Here is a 26,285-nt window from a genome sequence, read left to right as displayed (position 1 = left end):
TTTCACCAAGTTTCGTTAAAATTAAATTATTTGTGCGGCAATGAGAAATAAAAAACGAAAAATCAGAAAAAAAACTTTTTTCTCGGAAATTTTGAGGTTATGTTAAAAAGTGACCTCTACAAAAGTTGTAGATTTTTGCATGATCTACAACTTTAATATTGGATACTTTTTTGTTTGACGTCAACTTTCGCCAGAAATCCCAATGATACAATTTTTCATAACTTTTCTACCCCCCCAAATCAACCCTCCGCCGCTTCTGCTCATGCATTTATTTTTTTTTTCGTTTATTATAAGCCCGTTTACCATTTCCACTTATAAAAATCCAGGTAACAATTTTCTTTTTTTTTTTCCTTCTAAATGAGTTATTTCGATCGATCGGTCTAATTAGAAGATGCAAACTAATAATCAACAATGTCATAGCAGATCAAGTCGGCACATAAAATATTTGAAAAAGTAGCTAAAATCGTGGAAAGTTATTAAAAATATAACTAACTATAATAAATCTAGTACCAAAAGTATATCGAGCAGCAGTAAGCATAAATACAATAAAGTAAACGAGTTAATCTATCTACCAAAGGTGAATAATAAAAATCTACATACATGAGACTACTCTAAAAAAGATTAATTATAATATCAAAGTAGACATAACATTCTAACTCCCTTATCCATTTAATTCTCTGTTTAGTTAAAAATAGTATAGATTAAATTTTATAGCGATTTCAAAGAAGTACATAACAAAACAATTGAATTTGCGTTTCTGAGATATAAACTAAAGTTTTATTTTATTTTTATAGAATATTTGTGATCATTTTAATCATCCGTTTTTTTTTCAGATTGCAGTTCAAACATATTACATAGTTGCTTCAATATTTGCATATATTTTTTTTCGTTTATTTACTGACCCTCCACAATAGATAAAGTCAAGATTGCCATGGAACTAGTGCGGATATATGCTCTTCCTCTAAAAAAATTATTAAACTTTAAATTCTTTTGAAAATATCTTATAAAATGTGTTCCACAATTCTGTTGTAAATAAGAGACGTAATGCTCTATGTTATCCACTTCATTGATAAATAGGAGGGTCACTCCAAAAGAAATGTACAATGTTTTTTATAATCCAATTCATTTTCGACGCCTGTGATATTTTTACAGTACCTATGTTGAAACATTTTTGAGACAAAATGTAATTTTTCCACATAATCTTTCAACTGCCTTACATCACCGTGGAACTAAAGTAGGGTAGAAGTCAGGACCAGCACATTTGAGTCACTGTTTAGCAATCTTCACAAGGGAGTCGTCATCTTCAAACCTCGTTCCGCGAAGGGATTCCTTCAGGTTACCAAAGGAGTGGTAATCACACGGTGCCAGATCCGGACTGTAGGGGAGATGTTGTCGAACGTGACATATTCGAGTTTTTTAAAGGTTACCACATACGCGTCAGAATTGATAGTGGTTCCACGTGGCATGATGTCCACACTGAAAGAAATGGGCTTATTAAACTGTTTATCTAGAATAATGTGTATAGCACATATTAAAACTTTTATAACCAATATACAACTTTTATTAAAAAAAAAGTAATCATCTCCATACTCATTATTCAATCAGTTTAACTGGAAGGTGCTTAATACACCTTATGCATCTATGAAATAAAGGTTATAATGAATTACTTATACATTATTAGGTGTTATAGACTTTATATTCCAGTTGTATAGTAGGGAATATTTGTTGTATAAAGACCAGTACCTGAATTTGTATATAACAATTATATTAACAGAATTATTCGTTCTTATACTGAATATGTTTCCGTTTTTAACGTGTAAAACGCATTTTATAATGGTTAAGTGATCGTCACCTCTCGGTGCATAATCGGTTATGATCGTTGTTAAGTTATATTCATAGTCTTGTAATAATAATCATATGTCAGACCCGAGAGCGAAGTGCGCCGACTCAATAAGAAACCTGGCTTTCTTATTGAGAATGATTTAGGATTCGCCGCACGAGCTCATGCCATCCCTTCCAAGATTTCAGTAGCATACTATGCATGAAGCAGGACGGTACTCGACTATCTTATACAGTCCATTTTTATTGACCATACATGTTCAATCATTGTCAAAATAAACACACAAAACCACAACGTCTTTATTATATTTACTCAAGAAGAGAAAATACAACAATCGTAAAATTTCCGAAATCCGCTGTGCATCGACTTACACACACACACACACAGTTACACACAGTTTGATGAAAATGGACAGTATGTGGGAATGGTAAATGGCATTGTGTGAAATGGAAAATTATTATGTAAGTATCTAACTGTTTTATGGCTTGTAATTGTTTTGTTTTTTTCAAATGTAAATCTTGTCTAAATCTTAAAAATTATTATTTTGTAGGTCCTATTAGAAATCGCTGATGTTAAGTTTTACATAAGATGGAGGAACAGAAGGTTAACGGTGACAAAGAAGAGCATGGGTATAAAGTCAATCAACCAGAGGAAATAAAATTATATGGAAAGAAGCTCAACCTTTCTGGGGATGCTTCATTCTTAAGGTGGAAGAGTTATAGTGCAAATTCTCATGTAATACAAGAAAATACGGGTGCATCGTTGCTAAGAAAATAAACTGGACAGTTTTGGGAGCGATTTGTCATCATTTTTAATGCTTAAAAGTATGTTTTATGTATGTTTACATTAGAACCTTAGCTTGTAATTACAGTTATCCAATAAAATTTCTGAAAACTTAATGACATATGTTTTTAACTCATACAGAGTATACAACAGTTTAATACATTTATTATTATAAAACTTATAACCAGTACTAGATGTTCTAATAACGATATGGAACACTTTAATAACAGTTATTGCTATTATTTCGTAAAGGGTATAAAAAACGTTGTATACTAGTTATACAATAATTTAATAAAGAATAAGGTTTATAGTCACTATACAACTGTGCTAGCAATACGCGTTTTATATCCAATATTCACCTGTTTAACTGTCACATATAGTATACAATGGTCTTATAATGGTATATAGAATTCCAATAAAGAATAAAACGCATTTCTTTCAGTGCACACGCAACAGTCCTTCTGAATAAAAAAACATACTAGCCATCACTTTTCCTGCTGAACACGAAATTTTGATTTCTTCTGCCTCGGCGAGTTGCATGATGCCATTCCATTAATTGCCTTTTCGTCTCAGGTTCAAAGTAGTACAGTCAGATTTGTTCTCCCGTCACAATTCTTGCAAGGAAGTCATCTCCAGAATTTTCGTTCTATTCCAAAAGTTCTCTCATATCTAACTTTGTGGGCATCGGTCAACGTTGTCGGAAACCACCTGATACAAATCTTTTTCAATTTCAATTCTCTCGATATTCTGCACACACTCAATTCTCCTACTCCCACTTGGATTGACATTTTTTTCACTGCTATACGTTTGTCAACCAAAATCAGATTGTGAATACGCTGCACATTGTCAGGAATCAGTGCAGTGCTCGGTCTGCCGCTGCACGGGAGGTCTCTAGTATTGGCGTACTAATTGTATCGCGATCAACAGCGTTATCCTTATAGACCTTCAATCGCATATGAATGTTTGTCATTGTCTCGTTCTCGCAGCACAGCAACTCTACAGGGTGTTAGAAGTTTGACTGCCTTAATTTTAACAGAAGATAGAATACATTAATACAAACAAAAAACCTTATATGATATGGACCCTAAACTCAACCATTTCCGAAAAAAAAATTATCAAAATCTCCAACTTGATGTACAAAAGTTCGATTCATTATGGAATATTGATATAACTGCGTGCATAGAATACCATAAAATACATTGTTTATCACTTTTTTTAACTTCTTTATAATTGGATTCGAAGTTGTCGTACGTGCATCGAAAATGGTGGTGGACATTTTGAGCATATGTTGTAATTTGTTTTGTACTTGTGCATTTAAAAATTACTGAATTTTGCTTTTTGGTAAGTACCTAAATTATGTTTAATACTTATGTATGATTATTTGGACGACGTGAATCTTTGGGTACTTACATATTTTTCAAATTCATAATTTGATTAAAAGTTCCTGTTTTAAGAGATTTATATCGAGCTAAAATTTAAGCACAACGCTATCTTCGTACTACAAAATCAATACATTTTATTTTATTTATTTAAAAACTGGTAAACAATTGTCTTGAAATTTACTAAATGTTTCACAATAATAGGTGTGCATCAGCTGTGTAATATTAGGTTAAGCGCTGTTGTCACGTTGTGATGAAACTCCCCAATATTAATACTCGCTGAATTTTGAAAATTATTAATCTTACGCCCCTATAATATACATATACAACATATTTGTTCATTTATGATTACTCTATCTCATGCTGAAGTAATGACAGTCAAACTTCTTACACCCTGTATGCTTCCTATGCTACGTTGCTTCAGACGAATATCAAGTGCAGCAGTCATCTTGACAACGCGTCTTGCAGAAACGGATTGAATTAAATTTGAAAACGAGCGAGATTAGTGTTTCTATGACCTCATTAAATAGCAAAGATGTACAACAAAAATTAGATTTTTTAAAAAATGAGCATTTCTTTCGGAGTAATCCTCATTAACTGCATTCAACATTTTCTTCCTTGGGTCATATAAGTCGTTCATTAATTACTTTATCTTGCAGAGTCTGTCATAGAGAACTGCACATAGGAGCAATACAGATCTAAAATTGCCCTTTCATGAGAGATCTAAAAGAATGTCATTTGATGAGAAGAGGAACATGACGATTTGCATAATATTTTGGTATTACTGACATTGTACATACATACAATGAACAACCTTGTAAAATCCAAAACAATGGAAATACAATGTAACACTTCTAATAAGGTAACAATAGTTGTTTCTGGATAGAACTAAGCAATTATTATTTTTTTAGTATTACGGAAATAACGGTATTTTCGGGTGTTATGTTTCCTGTGGAAGAAAATACTAAACAGTATTTTATAATAACTCCATCCTGTTCTAGGCAAAGCATATTCGATATTCTTTTAACTCTCTTTTAAAGGGGCAGTTTTATGGTTCCCGGGTCCTGATTTGTTCTCTATGTAGTTCTTTTTATGGAGGACAATAGAAGATAAAGTAAACATCGACTTAAAAACTTATGTGACCTAAGAAAGAAAACGTTGTACACATTTAATACTACTAATGAGGCGGATAACATTGGGTATTACGTTCTGTATCTAGAACAGAATGATGGAACACTTTACAATAAGATATTTTTCCAAGAAACATCTTTTAGTAAATTTATTCCATTCATTCCATGACATTTGTGACCAAAATATTGTGAAAACTGTCGAAACAAATGTATTAGAATACTGTATTGAAAAAACAAAGGTTTGGTATATATCTCCGCAACGCAACATTCAGTTGTTTTTATGTTATTGTTTGATATTGCAAAAAAATTGATAGAACTTTGGTCTCCATTATTTTTTCTTAATAAAAGGATAAACAGGATATGGAGCTATAATGTTATTTGAATGACCCTGTCTAATTTGGGATCATTGTTGAAGGAAGAAAAGAAATCAGGAAATAGCAGAGTGATTCACAACTTAATAAAAAAATTAAGTTATGTACAATGGATTCATGAATTCTTAAATACAGCAATCTGGCAGTATGAACTGTCTAATTAGGCGATCAACAGTCCCTATTTTAAAAAAAAACGGTCTGGAAGTGTTCGAATTTGCAAGTTCACACACAGCTTCATAGGTAACTAAATATCAGAAGCAAATTTGTAGCAGTACAACCCCAGGTTCTATTGAAAAAAATAATATAACGTAGTTGTGGCCAAAAATATGTGATCGTCATAAAGAATACCTACATTGTGTGTATCTATTTTTTTATTGACCGGAAGGCGCTAGCTACTAACTTTGTAGAGGGGAAGTATGGTTTAATTATATAAAAACAAAAGCAGAGTAAATACACCTAACTTTATATATACATACAACAGTCTTCAAATTAAACATGTGACAAATAGAAAGGAAAAGCATTAACAACAATTTAACATAAAATGAGAGTGCCAGGCTCACCTAGAGCTCCTGTGGGGAAAGAGCATGGCAGAGAAACCCACGATCGTTGCTCTTACCACCCAAATATAAATACAAAACAACCCTAACCAAAGGCATAAATTAAGATCCTTTGCTAATTATAAATAGGACCAGACTTATTTAATGTGTCACTAAATGTCACCTCACTCGAGTCATACACACTTCCAAGTAAAACTGAAGAGGTTTGGTGTTAGTTAGCCGGCAGAGCCGGAAAGTACTGGAGTCCAGGGGGGAAGCAATCTAGCTATAGTTGAGATTTTGGAAGATCTGTTTTAGCAATTCTTTTTTTGTATTTAATTATTCTTTTTTTCAGATTCGTTCTTCACGGGCGAAAATTTGAGTGAATTCAACAAGGCCCTTATATGCGTCTTGACATAAAGTGAGCACAAGAAATCAAAGAACAACGTAATCATGACAAAACAAGTTAAATGGGAAACTAAGAAGTCGTTATTGCAATATCTGGGCAGTCACGACAATATTCATATTTTAACATGTAATAAATAATGAGCAGTCGTTAATAATAATTATAACAATTTTACCTTAGAAAAATATATGCCCTTGAGCATAAAGCAATGGAAGCTAAACATACAAAGAATTATTATCATGAAACATCTATAACCATTACAATCATAAGATTACATAGAACAATTAACAACAAAGTACTTAAAGAATATTACCTGCTAACTAGTACCGGTTCAACACTTTATTTTCCACTACTTCTATATTTTTCACACTACACTATCCGCCGATCGTCTTGCTACCTATCTGCACACTGTTCTCACTTCAACTCCCTATCTTCAACTATTTTGGCTTCCTTCCACAATTCCCCCCTTAAGCGTTTGTTTTTTCGCTTCCTTCTACAACGGTCAATATTACGTTTTCATTATTGGGCAACACCCATGTAACAGGTGACGTAGAAGTTGATAAGATAAGTACGGTTTTGCCGTTTTCAATACTTCCAAGACTGATAAAAACAATAATCCACGGTATAGTCTTTCCGAAGTCAGTTGAACATGTATAAAAACGACTTGCAATAAAATTTAATGAGTTTCATAGGCGTCCCTAACATATTTTAATTATTTATGTTCTAAAACAATTTTATTATATTGATGGTAAATTTCGTTTTGTTCCGTTTAAAAAGGTTTCCAAAATGTCATGTTGTGATAATATTAGTGAATATCCCTCTTATTTCTCCCTTTTGCAATTGTAATATCAATGATTAAAAGAAGGTGCCTACAATAAATTAAAATTACCTGAATCACACCAAATTCCGCATTGTTGCACTGCACTGCTAGGCAATTTGTCAACCACTTATCAACAATTAAGATTTATTGCTCAGTCGTTCAATGCAGCTATGTTTGTATTTCGTTTGCCCGCGTGCGCATTCTTCATCTGGGCATACACATTTCCACCACCTCCATGTTTAGTTCGACCAGACCTGTATATAGGTATGGCTAAATAAATATGGGATCAAATTTTTCAAATATTTCAATGCCCAGTTGCTGCGTCAGCGACCGAACGGTTCTTGGTTGGTTCTTCAATTGAGATCGGAAAGACTATAATAATAGTGCTAAGTAATATTCAAAATCGAAGTAATACTGAATAAATAGACATTTAAAATCGAGTGAAGTAACTTAAAAGGGGTTGGTGCAAATCAATTAAGATATATTTGATTAAACAGTGTTTTATTTTAAATTTTATGGTAAATAGTGACAATAATGAGCTGATGTAACATTTTTTTATCAAATAATGGTTTTGAATAAAAAGGAGGAAGGAATTTAAGCTTAATAGAAAAACAATTGGTGCAATCATTATCATAAGATATCGTATTCGAGAATCAGTATAATTTTGTACACATTCATATCTTGCAAAAATTATGATCCATCTATTTTTTGTTTGTTGGGTCATATTTTCCTACATTTTTATTCGTGAACGAAGGATTTTTATGAAAAAAAGTTTTAGTTGGTAATCGCTTGTCCCAATTTTGCCCAAGTTTTAAATATAGGATACCGTTTGGTATAATAAATCTGCACTGTACGAAGTATGCATACGTCCATCTTTGTAGGATCCTAGATCCACAGGAAGTGTTGTGTTGAAAACAACCTTGTTGATGATAAACTTAAAGATAACGATATTAAAGTTATTGTAGAGCTGTTAGGCGCTGATAGGACATTAATGTTATGGATTTTATAATGATCCATCCACTGCAGCAAATGCGAATATTTAGTTTTTATATCATATCGCTTATGAAGACATTCAAATACGCATAGTTTGTTTCTTGCGTGGAAATTGTAGTGAAAATAAACATCTCCCTTTTTGCACGTACCATGTAACATCTGTATTTAGTTCATATTAGGTACTACAAAATATAGAATGCAGTCCGACTTTAAACCAATTAAATATAATTTATAACAGCTTGCAAAATACGCGGGAGAAACTTTATTGCAGCTACTAATGATTAACTGATTAGATAGTTATGGCTGTCGGACCAAGTATGAGTGAATAGTTAAAAATTATAAATTTCCTAGGAACGATACTTAATGCAGCAGTTTATGTTACAGTAGAGTTGTGCAAGGGAATAAATACCGACGCCTTACCTTCTTGTATAAATAGGATGAAGTAATACTCTTTTAAAATCTTGTAAGTTTGGATGAATAGCACAGTATCGTCTTTTACTTTTTTTAGGTGGTATAACCAAAAATGCTCTTAATACTTGGTAATGTAGTATAACAACCCCAGGTTCGATCGAAAAAAAAAATATAAACGTTGTTGTGGCCAGAAATATGTGATCGTCATAAGGAATACCTATGTTGTATACATCAATTTTTTTATTGATCGGAAGGGCGCTGGCTACTAACTTTAAAGAGGGGAAGTATGGTTTAATTTTATAAAACAAAAGCAGAGTAAATACACCTAACTTTATTATTTACGTACAACAATCTTCAAATTAAACATGTGACAAATAGAAAGAACAACAAAAACATTAACAACCATTTAACATAAAATGAGAGTGTCAGGCTCACCTAGAGCTCCTGCGGGGAAAGAGGATGGCAGAGAAACCCACGATCGTTGCTCTAACTACCCAAATATAAATACAAAACAACCGCTAACAAAAGGCATACATTAAGATCCTTTGCTGATGATAAATAAGATCTGACTCATTTAATGTATCACTAAATGTCATCTCACTCGAATTAGACATACACACTTCCAAGTAAAACTGAAGAGGTTTGGTGTTAGTTAGCCGGCAGTGCCGGAAGGTACTGGAGTCCAGTCGGGAGGCAATCCAACTATAGTTGAGATTTCGGAAGATCTGTTTTAGCAATTCTTTTTTTGTATTTAATTATTCTTTTTTTTCAGATTCGTTCCTCACGGGCGAAAATGTTAGTAAATTCAACAAGGCTCTTATATGCGTCTTGACATAAAGTGAGCACAAGAAATGCTGTCTTATTTGTTTTTCGAACAACGTAATCATGATAGAACAAGTTAAATGTGAACCAAAAGAGTTGTTATTGCAATATCCGGGCAGTCACGACAGTATACATATTTTAACATGTAATAAATAATGTGCAATATCTAATAATAATTGTAACAATTACATATACAATATACGCCCCTGAGCGTAAGACAATGAAGGCTAAACATATACAGAATTATTATCATGAAACGTCTATAATCATCACAAGCATAAGATTACATAGAACAATTAACAACAAAGTACTTAAAGAATAATTACCTGCTAACTAATACCGGTTAAACACATTTGATTTTTCACTATTTTGCCTCACTGCCCGCCGATCGTCTTACTACCCATCTCCACACTTCAACTACATCTCTTCAACTATTTAGGCTTCCTTCCGGAATTCCCCCTAAACGTTTTTTGTGCGTCCTTCTACCGACCGTTAATATTACGTTTTCATTATTGTGCACAACTCATGTAACAGGTGACGTCAATGTTGATAAGATAAGTATGGTTTTGCACAGTAACTTGTTATAGTTTCATCTTGTACTACTTTTACAAAGTAAATTTAATTTTCGAACAGAGTAACTGTTTTTTTTATAAATAAGGCATTATATTAATTTCTCATTACAGAATATAAACTACCAAAACTGATCAAATCACTGATTTCGTATGGATGAAGTTAGTTCCTTACATTTCGAGAAAGTTAAAAAACGTTGTTCTAGATTGTGCTAACTTTGTCCTATATTATGCCGTAATAATTTGAAAAATGTCATTTTAATAAAAAAAAGGAAAAATTGTGTTTTCTACCTAGCCCCTTACTTTGAGAAACATATTGTTTTGATTTGTCTGCAGGACAACTTAAAACGTACCAAAAATTGGACTAAAACAAAAATTTTGATATAAATAAATATTTAACCATAGTATAGCATAATATGACACAAAAAGGGTGTGGATTGCAGAATTAAGTAAAATGAAGGATATTTTTGTATATAAAATAAGTTTGTAATGGCATAAGTATTAATATTGTTCTATAAAACGACTCAAATGTGAAAATTGTGACTAAAATTGAATTTGCACATTCAATAACTACTAAAATGCACTCATGTATCACAAAAATGTTAAAAAGAATAGTAAAGAATGATTTTGTAATGTCAGATGTCATGTAAATGTACAGGCATGAGCACATTTGAAAAAACATCAAAATTTTGACAAGTTATCGACGGAAGGTAATGGTATTTTACACATAAAGTAGTAACATGCAATAAACCTGGAATATAAGTAAAGTACATCATATCTATGATCAATATCTATGTGTAGAATTAAGCCTGAGCCTCTGTGAAAGGTTACATGTATTGATTAAATGTTGACATTTTATTGTTCCGTTAGAATTTGTAAATATCTAGTTTTATAAGAGTTGTAGAACTGTAAAATAGTATGTGCAGAATGTAAAAGACCTTCATAACTTCATAAACTGTATTTAGACTCCAACCCATGTTCAAATTTCTGTATAAACTTTAAAAGTTATTGGTGAATCGGTGAACCTAGAAATTTTTGTTCGTTTAGTTTCAAAAAACAGATAAAGACTGGAAAGTGAAAAGGGGTAGTAGTATGGACAGTGAATGGACAGACATACATAAATTTAAGCTAAATAACACAATTTAACTACAATTTTCAAAAATTAGTTTTAAAGTTAACGTAGAAAGATGCTACTGGTATCAAAAAACGTAAAAACATTCAAGAAATCTGAATATGCAAAGATCATGCCGATTAAAGCATACAGGAAGTCAATATTTTCAAAATAAAAATTATCAAAAGTTTGTTATGACAGTTCCATAGCAACCATTCTTTTGTTTTTACTTCAATGAAACCAAAGTGTGAGCTCATCGTAGCTAGACTCTCATAAATTCCTGAAGAAACAATATTGTCAATTTGTTTCTAAAAATAACAATTGAAAATCAATGTAAATCAATAAGTTTGTGCAAAAGTTACCTATCCAGTCATCCATGCGGAGAAATATCTCTGACAGCTATAAATGTCAAAAGTTCGAATCACACATTTCACTGAAATACCATAAGGGCTCTTACACACGGACGGTATTTTTCCGATCGGCATTTAAAACGGTCGGCAAAACAACCGACTAAATTTTAAATTACACATATTTAAATACATTTTACACACAGAAAGTGTGTAAGAGGCGTAAAGTCTGAAAGTTTATCGATAACTACAATCAATAAATAAAAGTGCAACACCAAATTTGAACTGATTACAAATTAAATAAAAAGTGAAAAAAGTGAAAATTAATTAAGAAGAATAAAAAAGTGTAGTGCCGGAATACGGACCGGAATTATCCCGGTAGAGTACGTCCAGAACGAGTTTCCGGATTTCACCGCGGGATTCCACGAACAGGACCACCCAAGGAAATCATCGAAATTCGAGAAAGGAAATATAACCAACGTTACAAGATAACGTGTTTAAGTTGTATACAGGGTCGGAAAGTCCCCATGGTTCATCGGCCGTTACGTGAGAGCGATATAGAAAGTCATAGAAATCCGTGCGATAGAGAAAGATGGCTATAATGAAGGCGTCTAATAGTCACCGCCCATTTCGCCCTTCCACAAATAAGATCCACTTCTTATTCTAAGTTTAGTATGACGTTAGAAAGATAAAAAAACGTTAATGTTCTAAATAAGGAAAGTATCGTATCTAATTGGTCATTTCTGAATTCAAAACAACTACACTTAGATTCCTGTGCAAAAAGTTTTGCAAATAAATGAATTTGACAGTCACGTAACTAAATTGTAATATTTACAGGAATGGCAAATTTTATTACTGAAGGAAAGTGTATTTTGCAGTAGACCTCTATCTTAATCAAAACTGATATGAATGTATACTGGATTTTCTATTCACATTGTACAAATAATAAGATACAATAATGAGACAAATAAAAACAATATATAAAAACATAACCTTTTTTATTACTATTATAAGTATTATTATTTTTCTTCATATTCTCATTAAACTTGCGTATTATGACGTGCCGAAACGAGGTCCTGAGATTTATTGATGTGTAAGGACCTTTAATTTAATTTCATTATTTCATTACCCTGCAAGACCCAAACACGAGCAGAACGTAAACGACCCTAAAGTAGCCAAATAGTCGGTCTGCGACAACCATAACCGTAAACCCTCGAATAAAACCTTCAGTTGTCCTTTATTCTGTTGTTTGGGGGAAGCCCCGTTCTCCGAATATAATATAAAAATATTGACAGTTATTTTTCCGCGTTTTTGGAAGACAGCTGTCTAATAACTTTTCATACACGGGTGGCTTACTGCACAGACGTTGCGACGATCAAATTTGATGTATATTTCGAATAAACCGACTCATCATTCTAATTTCTGGCGAAATATCTTGCGTTATATTATGTGGATATTATATTTAATATTTCATCTTGTTCATAGTCAAGTTGGGAATGGTGTTGGGTAAGACGGAAAAACATCATATTGACGAAATGAACCGACACGGAGCAGGTTCACATAGTGTGACTTAAAATAAGCTTATTTAAACAACTTACTTATGTACAAACCTGCACCCCTGAAGAGATTTAAGCTCCCAAAGGGATTCAAATTTCACAAAAAAAAATAAACAGCTTTACAACCCTTTAACGTAGAAGATTCGAATTTAATTGATACTCTATTCAAGATCATTACGCATCTTAGTTAACAATAAAGTTTAATAGGGGCATTGAGTTGGAGGGTTGATTATGGCAGTTCTACAAAACAAGTTATTTGAAATTTCCACAAAATATTATCCTTGTTTTGCTTGAAGATATGCCATTGCATCTAAGATACGAAATGAGATTTGTACACGGTGAAAATTATTATGTCCTAAAGGGCTTGAATGATCGTTGTTGATCAGAACATTGGTTGGAACTTGTATCATAGAACACAGTGTTCTCTGGTTGTATGTTTACAGTTAAAAAAAAACTTTGAATGGTAAATATTAAAGTTCATTAAAAATTCTTAAGAAACGGTCCTCTTTTCCAAGTCGATAACTATATTCAAGAAAAAACTCTTTTAAATGCTTTGTTTCAGGAGGTTGGGACTACGTTTTCACTTCAAATCTATATATCACTTTTTTTCACATGTATAAGTTAACCAAATAATTATGAGATTTTAGAGCTTACAATTGTGTAAAATATAATTTTCTTTTATATCTGAATTATTCTATTTCATTCATTATACTGCAAAGTAAGTCTGGTTAACCGATAAGGAATTTCAGAATATTCAATTCATTTTTTCTCGGTTATGATTAGTGTTACCATCTTGGAAAAAGAGGACTTAACTAAATTTTCTGCAGTATTATAATAATTCTATAACTGTTTACAAAAAAAAATGTAAATTAATTTTTTATTGCACATGGAATTTTGAATAGGTGGTCACTAAAAGTCCGGAAAATTCAGTGGCATTCAAATCGGCCCTTTGCTATCCCTCAGAATATATAGAACTTCTACGCCAATGTTTTTTTATTACTTAACTTAAGTGTTACACTATATTTAAAATTAGAATTGTAACAAAATAATTATATTATTTTTTTGCAAAATGAACTTATTTTAGACAAAAAGAAAACAACGCGAAAACGATTAGTAGATATTTTGAAAAAAGTAGAAGGTAACTTTTTCTTTGAATATAATATAAAGATGTTTATAAATGCTCGAAATGCATACCATTATTTTCAATGCATGAATTTAATCTTCGCTGCGTGCTTAGGTAGGTTCTTTTATAAACGTATTTTGTTTTGGTAATCAAATTTCTTTTCGTTAGCGTTGTGTTCCTCAATTTATTATCATTATTTATTTTTTGCTCACTAATTTGCGAGTAACTTGATAACAAAAAAGGATATCGAACCCTTTTTGGCGTCAAAATGTACCTAGCTATCTTTATGCTCTTCAAACTAACCTAAGTATAAAAAGTTATATCCTGCCATTTCACTTTTTTTTAGTAAACCTAAACTTGGATAAATAGCGCCAATAAATAAACAACACTTTCGTTAGAAATTTTGAAACTTATACTATATTCATCAATTTTTGTGCTGAATTCATTTATGTAAATAAAACTATAGCATTGCTTTTTTGAGAAAAATCCAGAAAACGGCATTGTTTTGAAATAACGCTATCTGTAGATTTCCAGATCGAGATAAATAGCATTACGCATTCTCCACGAGATAAACCATGAATAAACCTTTCCAACGAGATATAAGACTATGGGCTTTTGATGAGCCAATCCTTAAAAGTATGCATTTTTCTGATCAGGCACTAGGGGCTTCCCACACCCTTTCCGTCGAGAGAGAGAGATATAACAAAACGTCAATAGCAAAAGTTATGCACAATGAATCCGGCTATCCATATTTTTATCTACTACTTTAATATACATGAATAGGAAACATTTCTGAGAAAAATTCAACTCTATGTTTTAATATGTAGATTGCGCCCCCTAGCGGCTGAGCTACGCACTTGAACACTATTTCCAGCGTTTTCTCTTGGTCGATTTATTCATCAATTTTTCCAAATATATTTTTCAAACTTTTCCTAATATTGTACCTCGCCGACCTTAGTGGGACACCCTGTATATTTTAAAAGTTATATTGAGTATTACATGAATGTTTATGTACTGAAAATAAGACATACATGAATTTTACTTGAACATTCCGTGGCAACAGGTTATCATGAAAAGTTCGAGAATTTTACCATACTTTTTATTACAGTGTGGACTAATTGTAAGCTAAATTTAGACCAATTATCATTTTTTATCCTCAAAAATAAAGAACTTTCATAAATGTTTAAAAGCCACGTGACCGCTGAGCTTAGGCACGATTCGCACTGGCACTAAATCTTGACGTCTTTACTTTGAACAATGACAAACCGTTGTGTCGATGCTCGAGATAATGCGATCGCTGCGTGGTTGAATAGTATCTCGTGAAAAATTGAACCAATCACAGACGATGAAACAGAATGTTGAGTTTTAATATGATCTTGACCTTATTGTTTTAATAATATTTAATTTAACCGAAATTATTTGCCAACATGACGGAAATAAAACTACTATTCCACGTGGCTTGTAATCATTTAATAAGGTTCTGTATTTACGCTTGCTGTATTTACTCTGTAGCACTTGTACTCCTTCACAAACGACTCTAAAAAATGGGTAGGCTGCCCCTTGTATACGCCACTGTGATACCGCTCTACAGACCTCTTGGACCTGCACTACCCATTTTGCTCGAATAATAATTCTTGATAATTTTCTAAAGGAATTTACGTAGGCGTTAACATCCCGGAGCTTCGCCTCGATCATCACCATTAAAAACTAGTTAATATCAACCCATCCGTCCTCTTTTCCAGGTGCACCTCTACTTCAGCGCCCTGCCCGAGGATAAGGTGCCGTACGTGAACTCTGTAGGGGAGCGGTACAGGGTGCGCCAGCTCCTGCAGCAGTTGCCGCCCCACGACAACGAGGTGCGCTACTGCCATGCCCTGTCGGACGAGGAGCGCAAGGAGTTGCGGCTGTTTTCCGCCCAGAGGAAACGCGAGGCCCTCGGGAGGGGCGCCGTCCGGCAACTGCCAGGACCTATGCAGTGTGATACGGTGAGTTAAGAAAAAAGGAAAAATTTTAATTTGGAACGGTTCAGAGTATATTTAAATTTGAAATAAAAAAGAAATATTGAATTTTAAAGTGCTTATTAGTCTTTGTTTGCATTTCTATAAAAATATGGTTAAAATAATGTTATTGCAAATTTTTAAATGTACTCGGTGGCGGAACTCATTTGGTGATAAGAATAAAAATAAGAGTACCTATAATCATGATTGTCGATGTCGTAAGAATAGCAATCAGAGCAGATATCCATTAGGCCGTACTTATAAAAATAAAGTATTTCCTTTAAAGGTAAGGGTAAAACTAAGAGGTAGAACTCATAAGGAAAAGCTAAAAGGAAAAGTTTTTGCTTTATTTCGTCTCCATAGTCTTTCCCTTTTCCTTGCAAGCAAATCCTCGCAAAAAGAAGGAAAAGATAGACACGCTCCAGTTACACTCATTATCAGTAGAATTGCCCTTTAATAGGATGGATATTTTAAAAAGCTACTAAACGACATTATGAGAGAACATTATAAACTAGCGGCCCGTCCCGGCTTCGCACATGTGGACATTTAATTTAAACATTTTGGGATATAAAAAATATAGCCTATGTTACTCAAGGATAATGTAGCATTCTAATGGTGAAAGAATTATCTAAATCCGTCCAGTAGTTTTTGAGTTTATTCATAACAAACATACATACATACAAAAATACAAATCTTTCCTCTTTAGAATATGTATTAGTATAGATAAAAGCAAGTTTCCATACCACTCATGAAGTAGTTGCTTATGCTTCGTTACCATTTTTTTTATAGTTGCTAGTTCGCCAGTAGCCCTATTTTCCACATTAAATTGATAATTCTCCAATAAACAACGTTCTAACATTAACAAAATGAAACATGTTTCAAGTAATAATACAAATAATCATGAAAAAAACGTAACACACATAAAAAAATGCAGATATAATAATACAACAATAAAATAACAAAATATAATTTTCTTCTAGTTATAACACAAATAATATTGAAAAAAACCATAATAACAATTCCAAAAATAATACCGCATCTAAAGACAATCACCCAGTCAGTTTCCGGTACTCCATTATCACTCATCACTATCACTATCACTATTACCGACATTGATAATAAAATAATCGATGACTTCATCAACCTTATTATCTACATCCCATATTTTCTTTTCATCTTTTTCAGCGTAATTAATACACTTTCTCCAGTCTTCTGTTATAACGTTTTCTAATGCTTTCTTAAGATGGCGTTGAACATTAGCCAAATGATCTATTTTCTCGAGCCACTTCCCCTTTAACTTATGCCCAAATTAACTCGATTGGATTTAGTTTTTCTTATGACATATTTCGCATCTTCGTCAACTTTTATTAACTATTTTCTTTCTTCCCTTCTCCATGCACTTTTTGTTCTCTAAAGATTTTATATACATTAGCCTTTTAAACTCCTGTATAATCCGTGCACATATCTGTTAATTCTTGTATTGAACGCCCTGGGTGATCTCTTTGCAGGCGATGAAATACACGTAAAATAATTTAAAATAATTTCGCACACACTTCGCACTTCACAATTAAAAACAACTTCACCTACACTTCACTACAGGTGCTATATGCGAATGAAATAAATAATTCATATTTGCAACAGAAGTTTCTCTGGACTAGATGCATATTTTCTGAAGGAAATCCTTAAAGTTTTAAAGCAAATGATACTCTTTACGAATACCAAAAAAAGTAAAACCTTTTCCTTTGGAGCAACACCTTTTTGCTTTAAGTCCAAATCTTTTCCTTTTTTATGAATATAATGTAATGCTTTGATTTCTGTAAGTAAAAGCAAATCCTCATCTTTATAAATACGGCCTATTAACTTTGTTCTTAGTGCACTAGAATCGGGTTTAAGGGCCCCATATTCTTTAAATAGTGTTTTCCGCAAAGACAAATAATTTCAAACATTTAATAACTGAATCATCTAAAGCTTATCAAATAATAGGAATGTTATGTCATACCACCTGAGTATTTTCAAAGACGCCGCAGTAAAACGAATAAACAGGTGCAAAAAACGATCAAATCATCAAGGTTTTAGGTACTGAAATCTACGATTTTTTTTTATATACAATTCCACATGTAAATATTCTTATAACATTTACTTGCTTAGTCCTACATATAAAATTGTTTACTTTTATTTATAAGTACGTGAAAATAATTCTTATAATGTGGGGTTAGAATAACAGCAATCGCATGTTTTACAAACGCTTTTTTTTAGTTATTATTTTATTTGAGTAAATTTAAATGGTAACAATGAATAAACAAAACATCAAGGATTTTATTTTTGTGCTTACTTTTGTTTACACGTTTTACTTTTAAAGATTTCAGTACCTAAAAACGCCAGAAATGTCACTATTTCTCGTCCAGGAATATGGCCACCTTAAGCAGTCAGACGCAGTTTCACTTGATTCAAAACAATGAATTGAATCTTATGTGAGCATTATGTATTTCGCAATACGCATGACTGTTGACAGTTGAAAACTTCCTTTAGGAACGAAGCTATTTTGAGCACATGCATTTAATATACACTTTTTCTTTGTATGAAAATGGGTTTATACTTTCCGAATGAGTTCCCAATATAGTTGAAGTTCGGTTCTTGGCATACTCCTTTTTGTAGCGAAGCTGGAAAAGACAATTGCGGCTGCATTTATATTCATTTTGCACTGTAAAATTATTGCTATATATACCAGAAAGTCTATTCGCAATCATGACATTAAAGTCATACGCAGATTTTTCTGAAGAAAATGTGCAATGGATAGCTAACAATTTTTAAATATGGAATCAAGAGGTAAAACAGGTGGTGTAATCTATTATACGAGGTTAGATCGAAAAGTAACGGGAATTGTTAATTTTCTCTAAAAATATTTTATATAATCTTTCATTTTTATCCGATCCCTTCAAAGTAGTCCCCTATTATACACTTATGCCAACGTAGGTTCCAATTTGAGAATCACTAGTGGAACGCCTCTTTGGATATCATCTTGATCACGGTTTCCGATTTTGCCTGTATCTCATCTATTGTTGAAACACATTGTCCTTCGTTCGGGAAATAGGAAAAAGGTAATTGCGGCATCACAACGGTGTTATGTTTCGCCAAGAACTGCTAGTCTCTGGTGTTCTGCGTGTGCGTTGTCGTGGTGCAAGATCTATGAGTTGCCTCTTGTGTTCTTGTCATTTTCTCCTGATTGTCTCACGCAAATTGAATTGTTGAAAACAATATATTTACAAGGATCATTTTAAAATTTGGTTGGAGGATTCTTAGAATTTGCAGTGTCTTTTTAGGATGTGTTGAAAAATATATTTAAGGTTTATTCATTTCTTAGTTTATTTATGTTAAATGCTTGTGTACCCGAAAATCGTAATACCCTGTATTCGCAGCTAATATTATGGGAAATAACTACTCTGCGGGTTATATGTCATGTTCAGCACTGAATTACACCCGTAACATCTAGTAAACATTCGTCAATAGAATCTCCAACAATAGAACGGTCTCAAACTTTTAAGTTTTCGTCAGTATGCCATAGATGATATAACCAACGAACAATTTAGCTATTTTATAGAATAAGCAAATGAATAACTTGTCACTTCACCTAGCGCGATGCTATTCATGGTTTTATCAGATAACACTATACCAATGAGAAGCGACAGAATCGGCGGTTCCTTTGATGTTTTGTGGTCAGGCTAGAGTCGACCAATTTGACAGAAACACAATCGTTTACACTGAGAAGTTACACTTTTGAATAGATGTACACTGAACGAACTGCATCAGTATCAAACATTGTTCATATAATACAAGGATAACTGTGGTAAAATATACACAAATTATGTATAATATATAAAAAAATAAAACAAGATGTTTTACAACTAATATTTTTATTAAACAGGTATAATATTTTTCTGCAATATTTGAAATAGTTTTTTAAAAATAGGTATCTGACAATGCAATAACTTCTTTGGGACAATCTTCCACAATTTTTGCCTCTAGCTCTTCTTGCCCATTTCTAAATTGAGGAAACTGTATAGGTATTCCGTTTGGCAATAAGGTTATTCTTACATTCCCTTTACTAATATATTTGGTTTCGAAATGGTGTTCACAAAGCCTATAATTCTTATATACATCCACAATCCTAGGCAATAAATCGAGTCTATTGCAAGTTTCTATCCACACTCGAGCACTGCAAACAAAAGTAAAAATTCTCGTAAAGATATTTTCTATACTTATGCAATACCATATTACAAGAAAACATACCACATTATTTTAAAAATCAAAATACTTTTTCTGATTTACAGTTTATAGGTAGGTACTTAAAATAATAATAATAATTACCTTTCTAATCCTTACGTAATCTCAAAAGGGTTAATCCTTCACCAGTTTTGGATGAACAATCGCGAAAAGCATAATAATAACCATGCATTTTATTGATTTCAAGTTGATTCTAATTGTAGATGGAAACGAAATACAATACAAATAAATCCACTATCAATTAACATTATACAACACAACTGTCCACCGCCAAAAAACTATTACTCGTTTCTTCTATTTATATTTGGCGGCTCTGACAGCTACTGACCACTGACAACAACACAACCCAATTCGCGCATGCGCATACGAAAACTGTTAAGCCTTGCTGTCGCTTCTCGTTGATATAGTGTTCTCTGGTGTTATATTACCTACAGATTAGTATGTTGCTCTCTGTCAGCAAATACAAAGCAGCGCTTTGTGGCAGTAAACAGGAAACAAGATTAACTCATCAGAATTTGGATTTTCAGCAGTTTTTTAAATATACCACAGCAAAAATTTACACATTCCGTGAAGTCAGTGCTTGGTCACTGGTTTAATATGGTAAGGATACGCTTTGCTTTTTCCTCCAAACGGTTTGATGAGAAACATTCAAGTCTGAGGCAGCTTTTTTAGTGCTAGTTACGATACTCTGTAATTTCGTTTAAAACAACTTCAATTTCTTGTGTTCTTTGATAACGATCTAATCCACCTTCTACGTCTTTATTAAAATACCATTTTCGTGTAGGCGACAATGTAAATTTGTAAAGTTCGTGAATCGAGAATAATATGTTGGGAACCTCAAATACATTGCCATTGGCAAAACCATAAACATAACGCATATCAGCCACTTCAGCATTTGAAAAATTAACCATTTTATTTTTTAAGTTAGTCAATCTGTTTAAGGTTATGTTGTAAATGAACACAAAACTGCAGTGCTAAAACAGGACTGATGTCAATTGTCTTTTGAACAAAACGAAGGGTCATAATTCTAATATGCATTGTAAGAATTTTAATATGCATTATAAAATCCATGAAACGAAGACTCACATCTACCTTTAAAAAACTTTAAAAATTTTCAAGTTTTTTTATCAAATTTTGAAAAAAGAGCCACCACAAAATAACAGGATCTACCCCACAGATCCTGTTTTGCACATTAGGTGTTTGTTCTGCACATTTGATGATTTTTTGTTATTAACTCTAATTTTACATTATAAAGCATAAAAAGTTTAGTAGGTATACGTGCAAAATTTCATTTGCATGTCTTTAAACGTTTCGAAAATATTAAAGGAAAACCATCTTCAGAGTTCAACTTTGAATAACACTGTACATTTTGGGATACATATTTATATGAAGTTATCTTCATAAAGTAGCCTTATCAATCGCCTCTTAAAATATCTACATGTTGTTTTAGAATCCTGTAACACAATCTCCATTGGTCAACAGAATATTTCAGTATACGTTTATAAGTTCTTACCTTCTTTTTGGGTTTACTTAAACAACAACAAAGTAACAATCCGAAAAGGCGTTAACTACAAAGAAGGTCGGAGCACAAAACCTCTCTAAATGCCATTTTTTCTCACCCACACAGCATCAATAGGTTATTAATAATTATGTCATGGTTCATTGAACCGTCACGAAACTAGTTAACATTATATTATGAGTTAGTTATAATTTTACCGAACCGCATTAAATTTGTTGTAAACCGCGTAATGATTTTGTGGTATTTCAATGGACCGTAAATATAATTTGAAATACAAATAAATAGGTATGTGTGAGGTATGTTAGTTAAAATGTTAGTGCTGTAATCTTTTGAGTAACATGGAGTAAAATTTCATAGTTATTGTTGAGTAAATTGCTTTTTTCCTTGTATTGCCATGCCACTCAATCATCATAGAAAATAAAAATAATAATTTGCATTTGTATAGAAATACCTACTACGATTTCGACATTTTCCAAAGATTTACCTTGAAAACAAAATATTTTAAATATGAAATAATTAAAAATATTTTTTTGAAAAGCATTGCATTATATCGAAATTTAAGATATTCGCTTCTAATTCAAATAATAGTGATATAATGGATCATAGATTCTGACTAATATTTTGTGATTAAAGTTTATCATATATGTAGATATATACATACAATCTGTACAATATTTGTTGATACAGAATTTCAAGAAAAGAATAAGCCAATAAAGTTCTGTTATCGAAACTACTGTAACAATTTACCGCAGTAAGAGCGTACCTCGAAATTTTCAGCGTTATTTTCAGAATATTAAAGTATATCTAAGGTACCTACATATACCTACGTATATAAAGTAGATTTTTTTTATTAAAACGTTTTTATTTCTTTCATAGTAGAGTAGAATACAAATCATTAATAAACTAAAATTATAAACACGCTGGTACAAAAAAAGGAATAAAGAAACATATATTTATGTAACCTATTACAGCCCTTATCAGAAGCTGTTATACTCATTATTTTCATGTGGAAAAATTGTCTTAAAATAATTATACACGTTAAACACGAAACTCTTCGAGTGGGAATTAAATTCTCTTTTATTTTTCAGCTCAATTGATTTATTCTAATAAGAAGTTACACTGAAAATACACAGGACGATACACTTACGAAGAAATACGCCTTCGTAACTGCAAAACACAGTATGCACTGCAAGCTGCTACGGTGAACGCCACGCCGCCAATGTCTTTCTACCTCGGGTGTCGAATGCAATTAATTCTAAGAAAGTGTCGCAGGGGTCTTCTTGAAATTCCATCTCAACAAATATTGTAAATTGTTGTTGCCTTAAAAAGTTTCAATGTTTAAACCAATTAAGACACAAAGTATCGATATTGACAAACTGTTTCTATGATTCATTGCGTGAAACCAAGCGGACATTTTAATAAAAAATAGCCCGCTGAAACGACTGCTGTTGCATTAATATCGAATTTGCACCATCATCTTTATTTTTTCTTCCCCTTTTCGTATCAGTAAGGGTGTTAACTTTATGAAGTCAATATCACGTGCGAGCACCCCTATCGAACACATGAATTGCTGGAAAATTTATTTTCGGCAATGGAAAGCCAGATTGTTCTGACGTTGGATAAATTATTACACTTGCGTAACTGCTGGAGGAGTGCGTGTGTGAGTTACGTTTTTAAGAATTCCATGTTATTTTTTCCTTATAAATTGTCATTATTTACACCGTCCTTAAGAAAAAATACTTTTAACTAAAAATAAATAATAATTCACTAATTAAATATATTTTGCTCCAGCAGACATACCTACTAACTAGTACCACGGGATATTTTTCAGCATTTCCACACATGGTATTTGGTATGTCGAAAATTAAGGTATAATATACGAAATCGAAGTTTTATGGTGATTTATTAATTGACACAATTGTCCATATAAAGTATTCTTCTGTATTTTTGCGCGTTTAAATACATACTCCTATAGTACACGGCTGGCAACGGTACATTAGACCAGGCAATAAAGAGAAAAATATCTAGATTTTCGCGGCCCGGTCCGATTTTAATGCGGTTTTCTGCATTTTGTTCAGAAAGACCGTCGGAAAAAAGTCCCGCCTTTTTTATTATCCGGAAGTGGCGGAAATGCATCGCGGGTACATAACGTGCATCGCATCCGAGAAACTTGCCAAAGTGCACGAAATACCGCAAAAATTGGTAATCGGGGGTTTTGGGGGGCGCATAATTCGAATATGCATATATCCAGTTTACCCGACCCCCCCCCCCCCGGAGGGCAACTTCCTGCCGCCTGGGGGGCGCGGGGGCACGTGGATTGCAACGTTCTCCGAATGATTGGAAAAATGGATCTCGGGGGTCTTCGCGGGTGCTGATTCCGAATTCGAGGGTGAAAAATAGCCCCTGTGCTCGTGGAGGGGGCGGCAGGGGGGGGGTGAAATCTAAAGTTCTCGAAATGACTGGGGAAATGTATCTCGGGGGTTTTCGCGGGTGCTGGTTCCAAATTTGAGAGTGAAAAATATCCCCTGTGCTCGTGGAGGGGGCGGTGGGGGTAGGGGGGTTTATGAAATCTAAAGTTCCCGAAATAACTGGAAAAATGGATCTCGGGGGGGTTTTGCCGGTGCTGATTCAGAATCTGACCCTGTCAAATGCGTCCCATGACTATTTCTGATTATTTTGGGGAAGGGCGTTAATCTTCTAAGAAGGATGAATATAAATTAATGGAAAATCATGGGACGAACTCAATCTAAAAAGTTCGATTGGAAAAAGAAAGGATAATCCTGATAATTTTTTTAAATATATTTATTGTTCTAAAGTATAAAAGTATATTTATTGTCTTAAAATATATTCCTTCTGTATTAATTGACAAAAACGAATAGAACGTTGGATATTGTTTAAGCCAAAAAATGGATTCAAACAAATAGAAATCCTTTGATAGTTTAAACTCCAAGGAATAGATCGCTATGTGTACTGTTCTGTAGCCACGAAGAAATCCGAATAAAAAAAACACAAAAAAACAGACGTGTGATAGAATTCGAACGGATCAATACAAATATTGGTAGAAAGCATTTTAATTTTAAACAATAGTTGTTTTTTTTTACCTTAGTGAAATCAAATTGTGCACACGGTAGCCAACATCCTCTCATTCCTCACTCTCTCGTATCCTTTTACCCTTGGCTATCATAATAGTGTGATATGCACATCATCATCATTTGGTAAGTTTGCATAGTTTCCTTTTTTTCTCTCTTGTCGCCATTCTATTAGTTACAGTCCATTCCTTGCTTTTATAATAGCTTAATACTAACTAAATATCTTTCAAATACTTACAATTAGAAGATCGAAGAATATTGTAAATTTTTTTAAATTAATTTGAATTAGTTACCAAGTACTTTTAAAGGAATGAAACAAAAACCACGACCCTTATCATGATATTTTTGGCAAAGGATAACATCAAATTTAAAACTGCTACCTATTTGGATAAATTTGACTAGTTTACAAACCGCACCTCGAAAAAACAAACATTTCAATTGAACGGAGATATAGAGACGTTCTTTCGCTACTTTCCATTAATTCCTTTATGCCTGTATGATCGTGCATATTTTCTAATAAGTAAAATAAGAACAGTCTCTAATATTTTCTTAATGTACTGAGCTGCCAATTTTCAACATGAAAGGTAATTTCTGGGGGAAAGGGTAGGTACCTAATACAAGAATTTTAAAGGAAAAATTATTAAGGTCAGTGAATATATTTTTACTTTGTTCTTGACGGATACAAGAATAGGTTTTTCTCATAAATTCGAATTATAATTTTATAAATTTCATGTTGCTATTTTGGTCCTAACTTCTGTTCTATGTTTCTATTATTCTAGTACTTTAATTTAAACCCTTCTAAAGTTATGTAAAACTATAAATATTTGTTAATTCCGTCCCAATTACAAACTTTTATACTGGATCTAATTTGTAATTTTTCAAGAGTTGTCTTAAAATGTTCTATTGAAACGACTGGGATGCTTTACTGTAGTAGAAATACTATACCATTGGGTCCATGTTCATATTTGAATAAAACCATAGAAAGCAAATGAAAAGGATCCTTTGGGCCCCGTTGGTTGGAGCGTTTATCTCAAATTAATTAAAATGTCAGTTAAGACTTTTTTAATACAAAAATGTTAAGTGTTGTGTTCAATTTCTTGGTATCATTAGAACTTCAAAAGTCACCTCATTTCTTTGTTTTTTTTAAGTTAAATGCATTTTTTCTAATACAATAAAAAATTTGAAATATTTGAAATTTTTCT

The 26,285-nt window shown here is 32.7% G+C and overlaps 1 protein-coding gene across 1 annotated transcript in view; it reads left to right on the top strand.

Moving 5' to 3' along the window:
- Positions 1-26,285, top strand: part of LOC108910710 (protein prickle-like) — an 87,320-nt gene that overhangs the window by 39,389 nt on the left and 21,646 nt on the right. The window contains exon 2 of the mRNA XM_018715410.1: positions 15,940-16,182. Coding sequence (XP_018570926.1) covers positions 15,940-16,182 — 243 coding nt within the window. The remainder of the gene's footprint in view (positions 1-15,939; positions 16,183-26,285) is intronic.

Source organism: Anoplophora glabripennis, unplaced genomic scaffold (genome assembly GCF_000390285.2).
Source record: "Anoplophora glabripennis isolate ALB-LARVAE unplaced genomic scaffold, Agla_2.0 scaffold404, whole genome shotgun sequence".
Classification (NCBI taxonomy): domain Eukaryota; kingdom Metazoa; phylum Arthropoda; class Insecta; order Coleoptera; family Cerambycidae; genus Anoplophora; species Anoplophora glabripennis.
This window is presented reverse-complemented; position numbering and strand designations above follow the sequence as displayed.